General features: G+C 38.0%; 1 protein-coding gene across 3 annotated transcripts in view; it reads right to left on the bottom strand.

Annotated features, from left to right (window-relative positions):
* Positions 1 to 14766, bottom strand: part of smarca2 (SWI/SNF related, matrix associated, actin dependent regulator of chromatin, subfamily a, member 2) — a 60613-nt gene extending 45847 nt beyond the window's left edge. For 2 of the 3 annotated variants that reach the window (XM_039802942.1, XM_039802944.1), the window contains exons 1-8: positions 14641 to 14766; positions 12628 to 12891; positions 11760 to 11889; positions 11004 to 11393; positions 9969 to 10070; positions 6747 to 6996; positions 1269 to 1395; positions 463 to 636 (exon numbers count right to left, since the gene is read on the bottom strand). In XM_039802942.1, the coding sequence (XP_039658876.1) occupies positions 463 to 636; positions 1269 to 1395; positions 6747 to 6996; positions 9969 to 10070; positions 11004 to 11393; positions 11760 to 11889; positions 12628 to 12861 (1407 nt within the window). In that variant the 5' untranslated portion in view covers positions 12862 to 12891; positions 14641 to 14766. The remainder of the gene's footprint in view (positions 1 to 462; positions 637 to 1268; positions 1396 to 6746; positions 6997 to 9968; positions 10071 to 11003; positions 11394 to 11759; positions 11890 to 12627; positions 12892 to 14640) is intronic. The other variant, XM_039802945.1, reaches the window with a different exon arrangement.
* Positions 14767 to 18730: the final 3964 nt, after the last annotated feature.

Raw genomic sequence — 18730 nt, 5'->3', positions numbered from 1 at the left:
ATCATGACGTGCTGTGTTGCCAAACTCCACTTTCTTCTTCAACTGTTTAATGCTGCCGCCTACATTTTTGTTCTGATTTTGGAGGTCCACTGTCAAGAAATAGACCACTGACGTCCGTTTCAATTTTTTCTCTTTTTTTTGACTTTTCCTGTTGCAGCTTGCAGAAAACATTTGGTAAAGTAGCGGAAATGGAAAGTAAATTGGAAATTTAAAGTAATAGTGATTTGCAACTATATTCAGTATTAAATCCCAGTTATTATGACAGCACTTGTTTCCAGGGCATTGATGAAAAATGAATGCAACAACTAGAAAAACACATGTTGCAAAGCTGTTCTGCGGCTGCACTGGTTCAATACTGAAGACTAAACTGGACCATTTTGTTCCTAAACCTTAAAACCAGCCCTGACACAGTGCTCTCCTCTGAACTTGATTATAAAACACTGTGTGGTAGTAGTGGATCACCTGATGTTTCTGTCTGCGCTTCTTTTCCTGCTCGAGCTTCTGCTGTTTCTCCAGCTTCTCAGTCATGCGTGCCTCCCTCAGCGTTTGCCGCTTGCTGCGTCTGTAAGCCTTGGAGTTGAGGGCCGTCTCCAGGGTCGTGTCTCGCCTCATACATGCCACCACGTCCTGTCTCAGCTGGAGATATGCACAGATTAGGTACAGCAATGTCGAAACTGTACATGTTTTCAGTAAACTCAAACAGTAAGCAGAACTGAAAATAATGCACCAAACTGCATAATTTTTTAATGGCCTGAAAGATCCAATTAACAACAACTTGGAGAAAACTTTGTATTATGGCGTTGTGGAGTTGCTGGTGAACTTCATTAGAAGATATTACAAATCTGGAGGTGGCGTGAGGCAAAAAGCAAAATGAGATCCTACTGCAATTACATTACTGACACTTTACATGATGTGCATCAAGTTATTTTGCAATATTTATTACACACAGTTGACACTGGAGAGACTTAAGAAAACAAATGTCACATATCTAATGCTTTGAACTGTCTAGATATCACTAGGATAGACATTTATATAAATTGCATTATTATACAGAAGAAAAAAAAATGTCATGTCACACTTTCATCATTTTTGGCTGCTAAGGGACTTAAATAGTTCATAAAGAGTAAACCCAGGGTAAAAAAAACAACAACACCTACTGTGTGAATTCAAAGAGCATGAGTAAATGAGGAAATCAGCAACTCCCTCAACTGTGAGTTATTGTGGTAAATTAGTCACATTTTACACGAAACATAGCAACTGCTGTGTACCTGCCGCTGGAAGTTAAGTAGACGCAGTGCCTTGAGCTCAACTGTGGCTTTAGTCCTCAGGTCGGGGGGCAGAGAGCCTGGCAAACTTTCCAGTTCCTGGATTCGATGTGCAATCCGAGCCTGCAACCTGAGGAACATTATGACGATGGTAAATCAAACTGTAACAACTCTAACAACGACCCTGGAAAGACCACATAATAAATGGACACTTGAGATAGTGTACTTTTAGACGGCACCATCTCAACCTCCTCAGTCTGGATGGCAAAACTGCCTCATCCCTCCAAGACCAGAGAAGAATGTTAAAGCACACGATCACGGCACGCTGGGATACACAATTGCCCTAGAAAGGGATGAATAAAGTTGCTCTATACTGAATTAATTTAGCCGAACTTTCTGATTACAAAGTGATAATGATTAGAAGTAAAAGAGTATAAGTTTAGTGAAGCCCAATTTCCAAACTGAAAATATCAAGGCTGCAATTATCAATCTTCTTCAGAAATCTTTATTTTTTTTTTTGCCTTAAGTGAATAGGACAGGAAGACCGTAAACAATTGGGGGAGGAGTATTAAATGCAACAAAGGTCGCCAGCTGGAATCAAACCGGGAACGTTGCAGTTATGTGGTGTGCACCTAAACCCTTCGGCTATCAGGAAACCCTCACTTTAAAATTTATTAAGTTATTTTTTCATTGTTTAGCCAATAAAAAAATTTGAAATAAAATGTCCATCATAATTCCCTAGACCTCAAGGTGGCATCTTAAAATGTGTTGTTTTGTCCAGTCAACAGATATTCAATTAACAATAATATAAAACATTATACATAATAAAATCCTCATATCTGAGAAACTAGAGCCAAGAAATGTTTGGAGTTTGTGGTTGATAAATGACTTACACAATTATCAGACTATCAACACCGTTGATGATTAATTGGTGTTGATTGACTGATGGCAGATATTAGAGCAGTGGCCTGACATAATCAGAAGCCTTATGGAGGTAAACAGTAACATCATAATCTGAATTACAGCTAGACCGATAAATCTGCCAGGCTGATATACTGTATATCGGCCAATGTTAGCTCAATGCAGATATATCGGTATGGATGTATATGTTGGCCGATAAGTAACACAAAATTGCAGTACAGAAATGCCAAACTGCAGTGTCTGCGTTACACTATCTGATAGATTGATTGGAATAGATTTTATATGTTATGGGCCAATATATTGTTATCAGATTGTTTTATTTTATTTATGTTTATTTGTATAGGGACAAGTATGTAGCATAGAGCTATGCCACACACCACAGCATGTATAGCTTAAGCTAATTTGCAATGCACCTCCCTAGATGGAGCTTTTCTTTTCTTTTTTTGAATAAAATAAACTCAACACTTACATGAAAGACAGTAGAGAACTTATGTCTATCTAAATAGATACATACATGCAAAAAATGCAAAAGTCACAAAATAAATACAGACAAAACAATACAAAACACAGACTAAAACAATAAAGAATTTAAACTGCCAAATATCAATATCAGTATTGGCCTCAAAAATCCAGTATCAGACGGGCAATAATCTGAATAATGGATTTCTATATTAGAAAGAAATCAGTGATATACTGTATTGGTGTCATCTTTTGTATAAACTACCCAGCCATACAAAATCGTATTAAGTTTATACATTTTAGGCAAAGAAGTGTCTCCCCAACTATAGGGGAAACACTACTGAATGGTGTGATATACAATCACTTCATGAGGAATCTTTTTAGTACTGGTTATCAGTTGTTCCTACTGTTACCTATTTGGCTTTCTAAAGAACAGGTGTATGAACAGTTTTGTAAGATTCCAAGTGGTAGTACAGTTTTTGGATGGTTCACCATCAGAGGCAGTTTAGTATCTTTGTACAAATATAAGAACATAGCCTTGGCCTGCTCCTACGTTTCTGTATGCTGCATTTATGGCAGGTACGCTGCAAGTTGTTTACTTTGTTCCACTAGCCTCTAGCTTTGACTTTACTGTCAGGGGGCCTCAGAAGTTTATCAATAAAGAACGTAGCACTACGAATGTTACAGTTTCATAGGGATGCTGTATGTTCAGATGGCCTAATTTTACAATTACAAGGTGAAGAGAGGGCAGCTCGCTCTGGTCTCTGAGCATTTCGTGACCAATGCAGCTTGTCAAAGGTGATCTGAGAGGACGAAGAAGAGCCTTTAAAGTTGTATGAAGGAAAACAAGCCACAATAAAATCCAGGGCTGTGCGCCTTCCTCATATTCAAAGGGGTCTCTGTTTTTTAGAAAATGATTCAGCCTGTAGGCTAATATCACAGTGGATATCAGCGTTGTCATTGTGTATGCACAGCACCTTTACCAAAGGTCATAGGCACTCCAACACAACATGCTCTTCACTTTATTCACAGGTAAGATATTTAAGTTAAGCACTTTTCAGACACGTACTTCCCTCTGGAAATGTGTTGGCCTTGCGTCGTTAACAGTCACAACATGAATCTGACTGAATAGGACTTCATTTCTGTAACACTTTATTTGCATCTTAAGTCTCAATTACATCAATTTAAAGGAGAGGATACAGCAGATACAAGGTTGAGCACCTATCTCTGCCTCTGTGTGCTCCTGTACCTCTAACATGTGTGTCTGTCTGTAAGTGACCCAAACGACTCCATCATGCAAAAAGAAGCCTGAATTCTCTCAAACACATAAATGTGTCGCAAAAAACATACACTGTAAAAAATACACCAGCACATATGTGCACATCTCTATATGGCATATCTCTATGTGCAACATTATGGTTGCTATATTACATCGGATCACAACTCAAACTATTTCAACACAGAGGGACATGAAAAAATTATATTAAATTATACTATTATAAATTATACCATTTGTTTCAGAGCTCCACAAACTGTTGGAGTAAAGAAAGATTTTTTTTATGTTTGTTTGTGGTACAGTATACTTATTTTGAACATCTTTACATTTGTTTTTTTTACACTGTTTATGATTGAAACATAAGGAGCATTTTATTGTTTAAAATGATTTTGAAACTGATTCTGAACATTATCAGACAAGACAAAAACACACATTTGAAGTCACCCATCTGTGATTTTTGAGACTGTAACAGCCTATGTTGAAATTAGGAGTCAAGAAAAAGTAAATTTACAAAGCTAAAAATACCATGGCTGCCAATTAATGTTGATAATGGTAAGTGTTATTTTACATCAGGGTTGTAAATGATGTGGTTCATTTAGAAACATAATATCAAAATGACATGATGAAGATGTTATTTACTGACTGGTTTAATGATTAAATGTAGTTTAAGGTAGCCCAGGGAGGTTGTCAAGACCTGTTCAAGAATTGTATGTGCAGTCAGGGCCAGATGTACTTACGCTTTTGTGCCTACTTCAGGTGTATTTGTTTCGCAATGTGTGCGTAAAAGCATGGTGAGGTATGTCCAAACAGACTGCACAGAGGTAAAAGCGCAGACTGGCTGTTGCGGGGCCTGAAAATGGCAAATTGCGCTTTTCCGTGTCATGCATATGCATTCATGGGAGGGTGAAGGGAAAAGTGGGAGTTTCCCATAAAGAGATGGGAGGAGAAGCGTAAAGTGCGCCTAATTATGTATTCCGCGTTATGTACAAAAACCGCCCATGAAAGCGCGCCTCTATTTTGCTGTGAAAATTCTCTGCCTAAAAGCAGGTTTAAACCAGCCGCAAGCGGGTTTCCTTGCATATGCCTGCTGGTGAAATGGCAGCAGTAATCCGAGCAAGATGAAGATAGGCCAAGGAGACGGGCTGGAAAGATTTTTGCCACAAGGATCACACTCTTTCAGCTGAGTGAACACAAAATCATTAAGCGTTACAGATTAAGCAGCCATGCAATATTACGGTTACTGGAAGAAATCAAAGATGACATTGAATCTCCGACTCAGCGTTCACATTCCATTCCAGCAGTTGTTAAACTCCTCGCTACATTACAAATATTGGCATTAGGGGTGGGAAAAATAATCGATTCTTAGATGCATTGCGATTCTTTCTAGAACGATTCGATGTTCGATTCTGACATAAGCTAATATAAAATACATACATAAAATAATTAGGCAAAACACATATAGGCTGTTCATCTACTTTATCATTACATCTGACCACCTCATGTTTCATGTTCTAAGAAGCCAATTATCCACCTTTAAACATAACTGAGCCTCTGACATGGAAGATTACTGGGAGAGAAGGTGACTTTCACAAGAATGTTTAAGGCTTAAGCATGGAATGACTACAAAACAAAAACCTCAGTAGACAAAACATTTCATTAAAACTTGTGTGTGACAAATACTGTATATGTCAAAATCTAAGCTTTGTCTAGCTGCTTTGTCTAGGAAGTGATTAGCAAACTCTGAGTAGCAAACTCAGATTTATATGTATATTTTTTTAAATCATGCATGGAAATGTACATAAAAAAATTGTTGCATCAATAATCGGTTTAGAATCGAATCGTTGGCCTCTGAATCGGAATCAAATCGTGAGGTGCCGAGAGATTCCCCACCCCTAATTGGCATCAGGATCATTCCAAACAGTCATAGCATCAACAGTGGGAATATCGCAGTCTGCACTCGTATCATAGCACCAGTACTTAAAAGGTGCCATGCTACACGTATTTCATTACTTTGTGGTAATGTCTGAAGGTCTATCATGGACTCTGTAACATTTTTTGTAGAAAATGTCAAGCCATTCTAGCGTGGTATAGAAAGCCTACAGGAAGACTCAGCTCAATTTGTGCCAGTTCTCATTAATATTCAACGAGCTAAGCTGCTGCACTCTGACTGGCTAACAGCTAGCCAATGAGAGCCTGGCTATCAGCATCCTTTACCCAGCGCAACTGGGCAAGCTCATGAATAGTAATGAGCTCAGGCAACATGACGTCAGACTGACCAGCTTCTGTAATTTCGATTTCTCCACTTATTTCTTTTCAGTGGCTAGAGCTGACAGAGGAGGTAGCAGTTAATTTTTTTACATTCATGACATAACACAAACACATATGGACCTAACATATTTCAAAAAATGCAAGTTAAAAACGGTTTTGTGTGGCAGGGCACCTTTAACGCTTTGCTACAGCGCACCAATAGTCAATGCATACATTTCCCCACCACTAATGCCAAAATAACACCCATAAAGCTGTTACCTCATGAACGAGCAGATCAATTTTGTTATCGCTAAATCTTTGTTTTCGCTGTTTTGACTGACTTGGTGGCTGATCCATGATAGAAAGATGTTCGCAATTTACGGTATAGTGGGCGGAGAAAGGCTGATTACCCGATGAACTGCAGGTTTGGTAAATACCACATGAGCTGAAGTATCACAGTGTTGGCCATGGCGCTGATAACGCTACAATCACAAATGTACATACATCTGGCCCTCAGTGTTTCCATGCAGTACTGTATGATGACGCCAGTGTTAAATGGGTGACAACGATTAATGTACCTGTACTCTCGCTCTTGCAGGATCCCCACTGGGTCCAGGCCCTGGGGCTTCTGGATTGGTGTAATGCGGTTCTGTTTCTGCATCTGAAGCATGGGGGACACCTGCTGCCCGGGAGGCTGAGGGGTCACCGAACTGCCTGGCATGGGCCCAGCTGGCACAGCCGAGACCTGAGGTGGTGCAGGGGACGGGCGTCCACTGGGAACAGGGGTGAGGTGCTTCTGAGCATTGGCTTGATTTTCACCACCCTGACCTAGAGACCAAAGACTTTATCTGTTATTGGGTCACTTCTCAGTGGAGCACGTGAATACAGACATGATCGAAATCACAAAAGAATCATGAGAAGTTATTTGATGACGATATACTATGCATTTATACATCTGTGAACATATGTACAAATATAAAAAAAAAAAGAGGCTGTTCAGTCCAGTGCCATCTGGATCTGATGACTGTGCTCCTGATGCATGGGTAAGCATAACACTGCTTCGTTGAAGTACAACATTTAAAAAGCCTTCAACCACACACCAGTCTTCTTCTTGATTTTTGGTCCTGATGATGTTGTTTTTAATCTTATGCAATAATACTAATACTTTAACAAAACAATACAATGTGGTTTTTACAATCAATATCTTAGCTGAAAACAATTTTCAGCTTGTAAGTTTACCATGGGGCTCAACATGGACAGATCTGCAGAGAAAGTGACCATTTACCCACACAGGGAGGCAGGTACTTATCAACCAGGGTTTCCTCAATTCAGTGAAACAAGTACCAATATTTTTTTCATTTTCACAAACGGACTGGCAGCGGACCAGACACCTACACGTAACATTACTGGCCTTTCCCCTCCAAGGCCTTGCTCCAAGAGAGCGTCCCTGTTTCCATATGTTTTCCCTCACTCCAAGGTTCCTCTTTAATCTAGATGTAGACATCTTTCAAAAAAGTTTGTTTCCTCACCTGGGACCATTTTACCATCAGAGCACCTTCCATGACCTATTGCTGTTTTGACTACTATAAAAAATTAGGAAGTCAATGCAGTATTTATACCGTTTTGTACAGTTCTTTTTGTATCTTGCTTTTTTAAATCTCTTTTAATTGGTGTGTATTTGACTATTATTTCCGATTTTCTCAAAATATTTGTTAAACTTTAAAACTTTGAAAGTTTTTTCAAAAATGAAAAAGTCTTAAAGCGCCCATATTATGCTCATTTTCAGGTTCATAATTGTATTTTAAGGTTGTACCAGAATAGGTTTACATGGTTTAATTTTCAAAAAACACCATATTTTTGTTTTACTGCACAGCTCTCTCTCACTGCTGCAGATCCTCTTTTCACCTGGTCTCTGTTTTAGCTACAGAGTGAGACCTCTTTTCATCTTCTTCTTCTGTACTATCTTTGATTGCACTCGCACATGCGCAGTAGCTCAGATGTAGATCATGTCAGCTAGCTAACTCTAGAGACAGTGAAAGAAAGCCTGTTTCTCCAACTTCGGTCAGTTACAAGGCAGGATCAGCTGGGAGACTTCTAAATGAGGGCGCACATGTAAGTAGTTCTTTTGTAGATTATGGTGAACTTGTGTGTGTTGTAGCAGTGCTTTGCTATTGAGAACGAGGTAGCATGCTAGCAGTAGTGTTAGCATTAGCATGCTAACGCTATCAGCTAACGGTTGCGGTTAGCCACCTCGTTTTGGCTTGTGATGTAGAAAGCCGTGCCGATTTTGAACAGCTCACCCAGAGACTGAAGGCAGGACACATTCAGAAACCATATCTCAATCAGAACAGCATGGATGGATTTTTTTTTCAAAGTTTGTATGCATGTGGAAGCACCAGAGACACAAAAGAACACCCCAAATCCCAGAAAAGGTGTTTTTTTCATCATAAGGGCACTTTAACATAAATCCAACATATTAGCAAATATAAATCCCCACTGCTTACTGGCCTATAGGTAAGGTAGTCACTAAGGCCGTCCACAGATACAGTTAATCCTAAGGATTCACTGTGCCAACATGTTTAACATTAAAACATGATTTATAAAATCATGCCAACAATTATTAGGCTATTTTAATAGCTCAGTATCCTATGCAAAAAAAGGTATGTATAAAGGCTTTAGGCCGCCCTACACATTATTGTAGGCCCAGTTTAATATGCCATTTCATTTTATACAATATATGTAGTAGGAGGTCCCTGCTCATCTCTCTTTCAGTTAAGGGGTCCTTGGCTTAAAAAATGTTGAAGACCCGTTTTAAAACATGTTTTTATAATGCACCGTTAACCTGTACCTATATGGTGAAAACTGTAAAATAATGCTGAAGGGTTATGATTGAAAAAGTATCCACATTAAGCCACTAGACAGGGAATGCATATATTTCAATATATAAAAAGGATATTGCTGTATTATTTTTTCCCATATTTTCAAACCCTATTTTTCATGTAATTTCAGTGAGACCTAAAAACTCAGAAGGATCATATAAATTATTATGAGTATACTTTAAGAGCTACAAACAACTGGGATGGTTCTCAATGAATAAAATCCATCAGAGGTTGATCAATCCTTTAATTTTTATGACAGCTATGAGTCCTTCCACCAGGGACCCCTGACGTAAGGTCTAATGTTTATATGAAATATATATAAAATAAAAAAAAAGCTTAAAAAGCTTGGAAATCAAAGAATACATTTTTAATGCCACCAAAAGAAAAAAAGAACTGAAAACAGCTGCTTCAGTGACAAAGAACTGATGACTTTTTAGACTCACAGACTTTGATGTTTCATCCTAATGGGATTTTTCACTATAACATGTATTAATCATAATATTTTGACCACATTTCCATAAAATTACTGTGGGTGTTGCAACAGTATTGTACTCTATCTTTCCCAGTTTTAATAGAAAATTATAGTTGTCCAGAGGGGCTGTCCAGATGACCAGCAAACCTATTCATATTGTGTTTCGGGGCAGAAGTCTTCAAAGCCAGTGCTGTTACACTGTATTTAAGTCAACCTTGTTTTGCAGCATTTTTCCACACTATTCCGCGCAGTCTCATCAAAGAGAATCTGACGCAAGACTACACATCTAACAGCTGGGTGTAGTTTGGTCAGTCTCAAACCTTTCACTCACACTTTAGATTATGGATATTTAGAATAAAAAGGTGTATTGTAAGTCAAAGCTGATGCAGCTCACTGTGACTTTAGTCTACACTTACTGTTAACTCTACATTTATACAGTACTTACTTACCATCAGACCAAGGCTTGGGTCCTGTGCTTTGATTGTGTCCTTGCATGGTTGGGGTAGGGCAGGGACTTGACTGGGGACCACCCAAAGGTGCCATTGGCATACCTTCCAACACAATAACAATTCATATTTTAATAATTATTTTTGCAAAGTAAACAGATAATGTAAGCCTTTGATGGGACGGTTGCTATAGTTTGAAAAAGGTGTTTTTAATTTCTTCAAAATGTTGTGATTTTGCTGTTAAAATAATCATTATTATATATTACAATTTTCTTGCATTGACGGAGCGATTATTTTATTAATTGTAAATAAATAAATAAAAAATCTGAAGATTAATCTTTGGTGAAAATATTATATTACTAAATTAGTTTTAGTCTAAATATTTTGTAATTATACCAAACAATCTATACCATTATCCTTTGCATTAGACCTTTTTTAAGAACCCCGCAAGAAAAATGTTAAATGTTGTACCTGACAATATATGGAGAGTAGGTGGAATAACCTTTTACATAATTTACCACAGAAGGCCTCCAAAAAATCAGCAATATAAACACCACCTGAGTGAAATCTCATCAGATATGAGATTGTTTCCTAATATTATAAGCAAACAGACATTTATAAAAAATGAATCTTAGAAATCCCAAAAATATTGACTGTTTATTTGACACCAAAATTGTGATTCTTACCATGAAAAACATTTTCAACAACTAAAAATGATTTGGATTTGAGAAGCTCAAATTGATCAAGATCTCTGGTCATGATTACACCTGTCTTCTGAGTGCAAGCTGACACCCTGTTCATGCCAGGCAACATCAACTGCCAGGTTACATTACAGGTGTTGGTGCTCTCAGGTCAAAATCTTGGCCACATTGAGATATGAACCATCCACGTATTGAGGTGGCCTGACTCACATTTCATGGAGGACACAAAGCTCATATTAAAGTGTCAAGTGTGCTCAGAGCTGTTGCATCGGGTAACAAAGTCACACTAAAGATCAAGTTAACCAGTTTGTATCACTGTAAAACTGTATCAACTTACCTGGAGGCCTGTTGTAAGGACTAGCAATTGGTGCCTGCTGCTGCGGCTGCTGTTGTTGCTGCTGTTGCATTGTGGGTAGACTCCTCTTGCCCTGAACAGCCAGTTGGAGGTTTTCAGGCAGGGGTTGCCCACGGCCTAGGATCTTGTAGGCCAGGATTTGAGCTCTGAGCTGCTGCAGCTGGACCGGACTGAAAGCAGAAGGTCCACGGCCCTGCTGGCTCATGTTGGACATGTTGGGCACAGCTGACTGGGGATCCATGGGCATCATGGGGCCTGACTGGGAGGAAGGCATGTGGGGCGGTGTGGGTCCCCTACCACCTCCACCTCCTGACATGGGACTAGAGGCATGCTCATGGACACCCATGGGGGATGGATGGGGGGATATGTATCCTACAGTAGACAGGAAGGAGTTTTAATGATTTTACGTAACCAGGTATTTACATTAGTACCCTTACAGCAATGGTTCCCAACCTGGGGATCGGAGCCCACTTTAGGGGTCATACAATTGAGCTAAGGGGGCGCAAGAAAAGAAAAAACAGGTTGTTTGTTTAAGACTTTGCTAATCTTTGCTTTTTTCTTGTTAATGACTGGGTTATTTTTACACTTGCAACCTGTCAAAGGTATTACAATAAAACTGTATGAGTATGAATAATTACCATTTGACTGGCCTGGTTATAATCTGTAGATATATGCAAACTGTCACTGGGGATTGTTTAAAGGGGACACAAGCTAAAGAGAAACAAATTGATACGATACCTTGGCTGTGCTGGTCCATCGGACTCTGTGGAGGCCCCATACCACTATGCAGAGATCTCATCCCAACACCTTTCATGTGACCAAAGTGCATCGCATCTGCCATGGTCTTCTCATTCATACCCTCCATGGTCTGAAAATAGAAAAAACATTGTACACAACACATTTTTACCTCAAACTGCGATTTCTAATGCAACCCTAAAATCAACATCTACAAAACTGAATGATTATAATAATATAATCATCATACATATTAAAAATGTAATTAATTTTGTTGGTATTCAAGTTAAATGACTCATCTCACCTCTTGCGCAGAGCCAAACCACATTTCTCTTGCTATTTATCATCAGTCACATTTTTGTGGGCGAAAGAGGGAAATAAACAACTGGCTATGTAGCTATATTTTTTAGGTGCTACATGCCAAAATTGTCAAGACGCTCTCGCTAAAAGCATAGATATATATCTTAAAAGAAGATAAAAACACACACACAAGCAGAGATATACTGCCCCTTGTAGATTTCCACACATTGTCTGAATGGATTTTTCAGTTTGAATTGCTTTTCGTTTATTTAGGTATTTGAACTATCAACAGATGATAAGTGACAAAGAAAAGAATAGGCCAACACTTTCTAAATTATATTAAATAGATTTTTGCCTTATCGGGCAACATGCACAGATGTGATATATCTTCAATAATACAATATAGGTTGATATATCGGTCTGTCCCTCTTGTAACAAGTGTCTAATTAAACCTTAACAGTAACAACTAAGCCTGTTGAAGACATCACAGAGATATAAAATAACTACTACAACACTGTCCTTGAGCAGGAGCGCCTTCAAAATACTCCTCACAGCAGAGGGCACACTGTACCTTCTGCATGGGATACATGCTGTCCTGAGAGTATTCACTTTGTCCCTGACCCTGCATGCCATGAGGTGCGTTGGGTGTTCCAGGTCCAGGACTGGGTCCCATCATACTGTGAACAGAGCCTGGGGAGGGGTCCGGTCCAGGGCTGGGGCCCAAGATGGGCCCTGGGGATAGACCTGCCCCTGGAGAAGGGCCAGGATGGGACATACCACCTGATGTGTCGGAAGGGGTGGACATCTACTGAATTCCTGGGAGCATACCAGACAGCTTCAGAGGAAAAAGGAGGGACATTTTTTAATGCCATGCAAAAAACACAAGTCCAATACCACCATAAATGTAATGTATTTTTATATTTTAACTGTTGTTTAAATTGTCTTTCATTTCGGTTTTGAGTTGCATGGCATGTATGAGATAAATTAAATAATGCTTCTCTTTAACACGCTCCTGCTTCATTGGACATGATTTCATTGTATTGGTGCTGCTATTTCTGTAGCATTTATGTGTACATTATTATTTTAAGCGACTTTTAGTTCGTGAAAAGCGCTATATAAATTCAATTTATTATTATTACTATGTAGTAAAAATATTTGCTTTGGGTGTTATGTGTGCCATATAATCTCACCATTTAGCATGTCATTCCCCAATAATCTCCCTCTCTACTGTCCACTGTCAATAGAAGTAAAACTCCATAAAGAATATGTAAATCATAGCTAGTGCTTCACATCAGTAGAGTGTGCATCTTTAGGCCTGACAGGTTTAAATGTATTCTCCAGTTAAAAAAAAAACCCTAAGTAAAAACAACACCTACAACAACAAGATAAGAAATAAATCATCCATAACATATACTTTACAGACATACAGAGCTGTATTTGGTATGTGTACAGCAAACCTTTGTGTAAACAAATGTCTTCTGTGGTTATTACTTCCAACTGCTCAGACTGTGCCATCACTGCACATCTTTCCATCTACCATAGCATCAGTCCGACTGACCACTTTTGTTTGTCAAACTACAAACAATCAGTCTATTACTTCCTGCTGTCAAAGCACAGAGGCATATGGCTGCATAACACAATGACTCATCTCTCTGGTATTCTATAGAAAGGCTGTCAGTACTTTAATTACGACTACTATCAACGCTGTCACCTTATTCCCAGCAGAGGTAAATGTTTGAAAAACAGACCGCAATTACAGCGTTAAAACAATCCAACTCAATTTAATTAAATTAAATGGGGCGTTATTTGCATGAACCTTTCAATACAATGTTGCCAAAGCATCAACATACAATGTGTCCAAATATTCGGACAGTAGACAATAAATAGTAATATGAACATCAACACAACATTTACATTGATTTATATTAATTATGTTTACAGTATCATTTGTAGGTGTAGGTGTGTGTGTGTGTGTGTGTGTGTGTGTGTGTGTGTGTGTGTGTGTGTGTGTGTGTGTGTAAAACCGATGTCTAAATAAATCAATCACCAATAACAAACGGAAAAAATAGCGCGATACAGGTTATATACATAGGTTAACATTGGCGTCACATCGTTGTTTTCTGACATGTACAGTTACAGTGACGTTAGCTTGGTAACCTAACGGTATCACTCCGTAGAACTAACGTTAACGTTAACTCTGATTGGATCATGGCTTCCCCAAAAACTGGGGGCCATCACGGATATGCAGGCAAGATCAATGTTTAAATGAAAGTCAAGCTCATGACATGACCTTGGCAGTATTTAAAGAGACAAAACTCAACTTTCATATTAGATTTAGAAGCAAACAATTCAACAAAACAAAACAAGTATGTCGCTTTAGGCCGTCTACTTCGCTCGATCGTTGGGGAACTTAGCTAACAGCTACAGTAGCTAGCTAGCTGACGTTAGCTAGCACAGCAACTAGCCTGCTAGCTAGTCCAGAATCTCCAGCTAGCGAACTGTCAGAAAGTTTGGACGGTTAGCTGAACGATGAGTAGTTACATGTCAATATGCATCACAAACGAAGCGCCGTAAGTCAATTTACCTTTCGGCTGACCTGTAACAGCACACAATTAGATTGAAAAATTGTAATGTTTCTTCAAAATATGACTGCTGTCCAAAAGTTCACTCCCCCTCAGTGTTGTTTTGCTGACATGTTCAAGTGTTTCTGTGTCGCCATTACTGATTTGTCAATGTCGCCGGAAATCCCGCCCCCCTCAACAGTGATTGGCTGGATCACACGACAATCTTCTCATTTTGTTTCTTGGTCGTGTATCTGCCTCTGTAACCACTGCTGTGCACTTTCTGGTTGACTGACCACTTCAAACAAGACGATACACATGCAAACGTTTAATACAAACTTGGAGATAATGTCAACCATGATGAAATTAAAATAACAATGTAATAACTTGTGTTTAATTCTGTGATAAGCACTAGTGCAAATGGGAAAGAGGTTTGTATCTGATGTTGTGCTAAACCCTCTTCCTGCTTTTAAAAATAGATAAATAGCCTAAATCTTATTTATTTCGTTGCTTTAACTATTGAGATTAACATTAATGTCTAGCTATTTAAAGTTAGTTATGGCACTGGTGGAATACAACTACAACAAAGCACTGAGTATTTCCACTCCACAACATTTAAGAGAGACATATTGTACTTTTTCTCCTCAGTAGTTATTTTACAGCTGCAGTTAACAGTTAGGCTACTTTGCAGATTGCAATTTTACATACGTAATCTAACAATCTTATAACATATGATCAAACATATTAGTATCACCAATACAAATCCAATAGCCTACTGAGGGTTGCGTTTCTGCTGCATAATAAGCCATTTCACTTTGGTGCATTAAGTAGGCCTACGTGTTGCTAATAATACTTCTGCACTTTTACTTTAGTAGAATTATGAATGAAGGACTCGTATTTTTACATTGTAGTTGAATTCTGCCACCGTGGTTTGTTAGACACATACGCTATGCAATAGCTAAACTTGAATAATAGCTCTTTAACACAGGGAGGAACACTGCACCTTAGCCTAATTATTTTAGAGATAGATTTCAATGTGTATGTAAAAAAAAAAAAAAGAAGAAGAAAAAAAACTGGAAAAGGCATCTGTTTTGTTTCCTTTTGAATAAATGGTGAAACCACAGACAACATCGTCTGACTATTCCACCCAATGTCAGCATCATATGCTACAGTGAAGTGTTGAAACAAAAAACATTAAAGCTGATAGGGAGCTATTTCAAGGCTAGATGTTCGAAAACGTCTATGCCCCTCTGTGCCTTTCTTAAAGTAAACACCAGATGGAGGCAGTGACCAGCGGTTGCATCAATAAACTGACTACTGCGGCTCTCTGCTCTAACACATAGGCACCTGGCAGGTGATGAATTACCACAGACACATTGTGAGCTCTAAACAAATATGCCAAGTCCAGAGTGATTGAATGCTGGGCCTAATTTACATACACTAACTTAGTAAGTCTGATGATAGCCATGTGGAGTTTCAAAGGCAAGCCATGCAAATGACACACAGGTTTAGTCATGCTTCATTTGCATCCTTCTGATATCAGAAACTTTGTTTTGTTTTCATTATGAAAAGATAAAGCTGTTTTTACTGGGCCTTTTGTTTGTTTAAGCCTGACTGAGTTCTGATTTTTTTTCAGTCCTGTTTTTTCTTCTTCTACATAGTACAGTTCATAGTTTGTCTGCATTTACATCAAGTGTATGTTATCCAAATAGATTAAAATAAATATTATAACTAGCACCTGTTTTAGGAATGGAATATGTCAGTATTCAAAATGTTTCTCTGCACCCTTTTCTAGATCTTCTTCTTGAAATCACAAGAGAAAATACATCTTTTAAATGTCTTGTTGGCTCCATTTTACACACTCAAAGTCTATTGGATGCCGTAGTGTGGAAGTAAAAGTTCTCGCAGACTCGGCTTTAGTGAAGAGAAAACATATGCATGTGTTGGAGAAAATAATGTTTGTGCAGTTATATTTCATAAAAAAGAAATGAGGCATGCATTGAGATAATGACTATTTTAAGACCATCAAGCATATTGGTGTGTTTATTTAATTTATTCATAAGCCAATAGATTAAGCCACTTTCTTTCTTTCTTTCTTTCTTTCTTTCTTTCTTTCTTTCTTTCTTCTTTATCTATCTATCTATCTATCTATCTATCTATCTATCTATCTATCTATCTATCTATCTATCCATCTGTGATGGCACTTGGATGAACTTGTCAGACATTCAAAGCACTCCAGCCTGACAGCCCATTATTTGAATACCTCACATATTAATAAACAAAGCCTCACATTTAAACTTTGATCTTAACTTCCCCTCCTCAACAATTCTGCCCTTTCTTATATCTCTCCATAAAAGATGTGCACAGGGTTCCTGAATGTAAATTTCACCCAAATAAACAAACCTAATTAACTTTGCGGTTAAAGCCACCACCCCCTTCAAATTCAGCGAGCCAGGAAAGGGCTCGGCCGCAGTCATTTGGCAGTGAAAGGGCTAGTGGTTGTGGCTTCCATTCACCTTGAAACCCTCCGTAAAAGGCACCGGTGAACCACTGGCGTGACATTTTATTCAAAGTCTATAGGTTTTTAAATGGATGGGCTGCACAATGGATCATTCGTTTTCAGATGCAAAGAAGGTCCCCTGAATTCATTATTCTTCTTCCCTCTTCTGCATTGATAAATCCCCTTTTCATTTGTCTATAGCAAGGAAAAATTAAATAAATTTGACCTGAAACAAGATGCCCTCAAAATATAATGGACCAAGAAATAATACTGCTACAAAATTCCCATCTTTCTAAGGGGCCTTTTTCTTTGTATTTTCTGTTATTGTACTTTTTAAATACCCCAGTAGCACAATGATTATATAATATATGATTAATTATTTCAGCAATAGAAAGTTATTTGATAGCTTTAAAAGTTACTTTATAACAACGTTGAACGGAGACGTTGTCTAACATGTACTGTTACTAAAAATGTCCCATTCTTCTCAATGGAACTTCCTAATTGAATGAAGAGTTTCTAACCATTTCATTAGAATTTAGAGAGTAATGCATGAGTCTTTTTGTTCATTTATAGAGCAATTATTTTGGTTATCACTATTGGCAAGATTAAATTGCTTTCAGACATTTCATCTCATTTTGATATACACACATATACATACATACACATACATATACACATATATATATATATATATATATATATATATATATATATATATATATATTAACAGAGATGTGCTAAGTTTTAAAAGTTTGTCAACTATGATATATTGGAACGAAATTTTATTAGAAGTTATTACTTAATTATTATTATTATTATTATTATTATTATTATTATTGTTATTCATATAAGCTATTACATTATATTTGTTATAATATTGAATGATATTTAAGACCTTTGCAAAGATGAATGTCTGTTTTTTGGATTTAGTTTTACTGTCAAGCATCAGACACACACAAAGACAACAGACACAGACACAGACACACACACACACACACACACACACACACACACACACACACACACAGTCTATCCACAGGTGTGTGCAAACAAAGGGAGTGTTATAATTAGGTCTACATGAGCCACATTTGGCAGCAAGGTGTTTGCTTTCTCTCTGTGTTATCTGAGACTCTCATTTGAATAACCACTGCTTACATTGTGGTGCAATTTTTATTTCTGGGTCATGATGGATTGAATGTTTAAACAGGGAAGACAGCCGGCGTCGAAATAATAAAGAGGCCATATTTACTATGACTAGACACTAGCAAATGTGCTTGATTAGTGTGTTACAGTTAGATTTGTTGCTACTTGTGTAGGATTTCTTTTGTTCCACATTCATAGTTCAAAATAGTTTTTATTACAGTGAACATTGCATACAAATTGATATAGCAGCCGAGAGAGCCTTTTCCCTCTTTCCTTTGTGTCCTTTTTCTTTTGCCCTTACTCCTTCAAATGTCTAGCAACACCAGAGAGAGGCACAGCAAAAAACATGTATCTTCACGAAATATTGACTGTATATATACCTTCTGTGTGACCAAAACAATCTAGTGTGACCAGACTACAGAAGTAATGCTGTTTAATTGCTATTTATAGGAGCAGTGATAATTAACAGT

Source organism: Perca fluviatilis, chromosome 6 (genome assembly GCF_010015445.1).
Source record: "Perca fluviatilis chromosome 6, GENO_Pfluv_1.0, whole genome shotgun sequence".
Classification (NCBI taxonomy): Eukaryota; Metazoa; Chordata; class Actinopteri; order Perciformes; family Percidae; genus Perca; species Perca fluviatilis.
The sequence above is the reverse complement of the archived record's forward strand: the minus strand, read 5'-3'. Positions and strand labels throughout refer to the sequence as shown.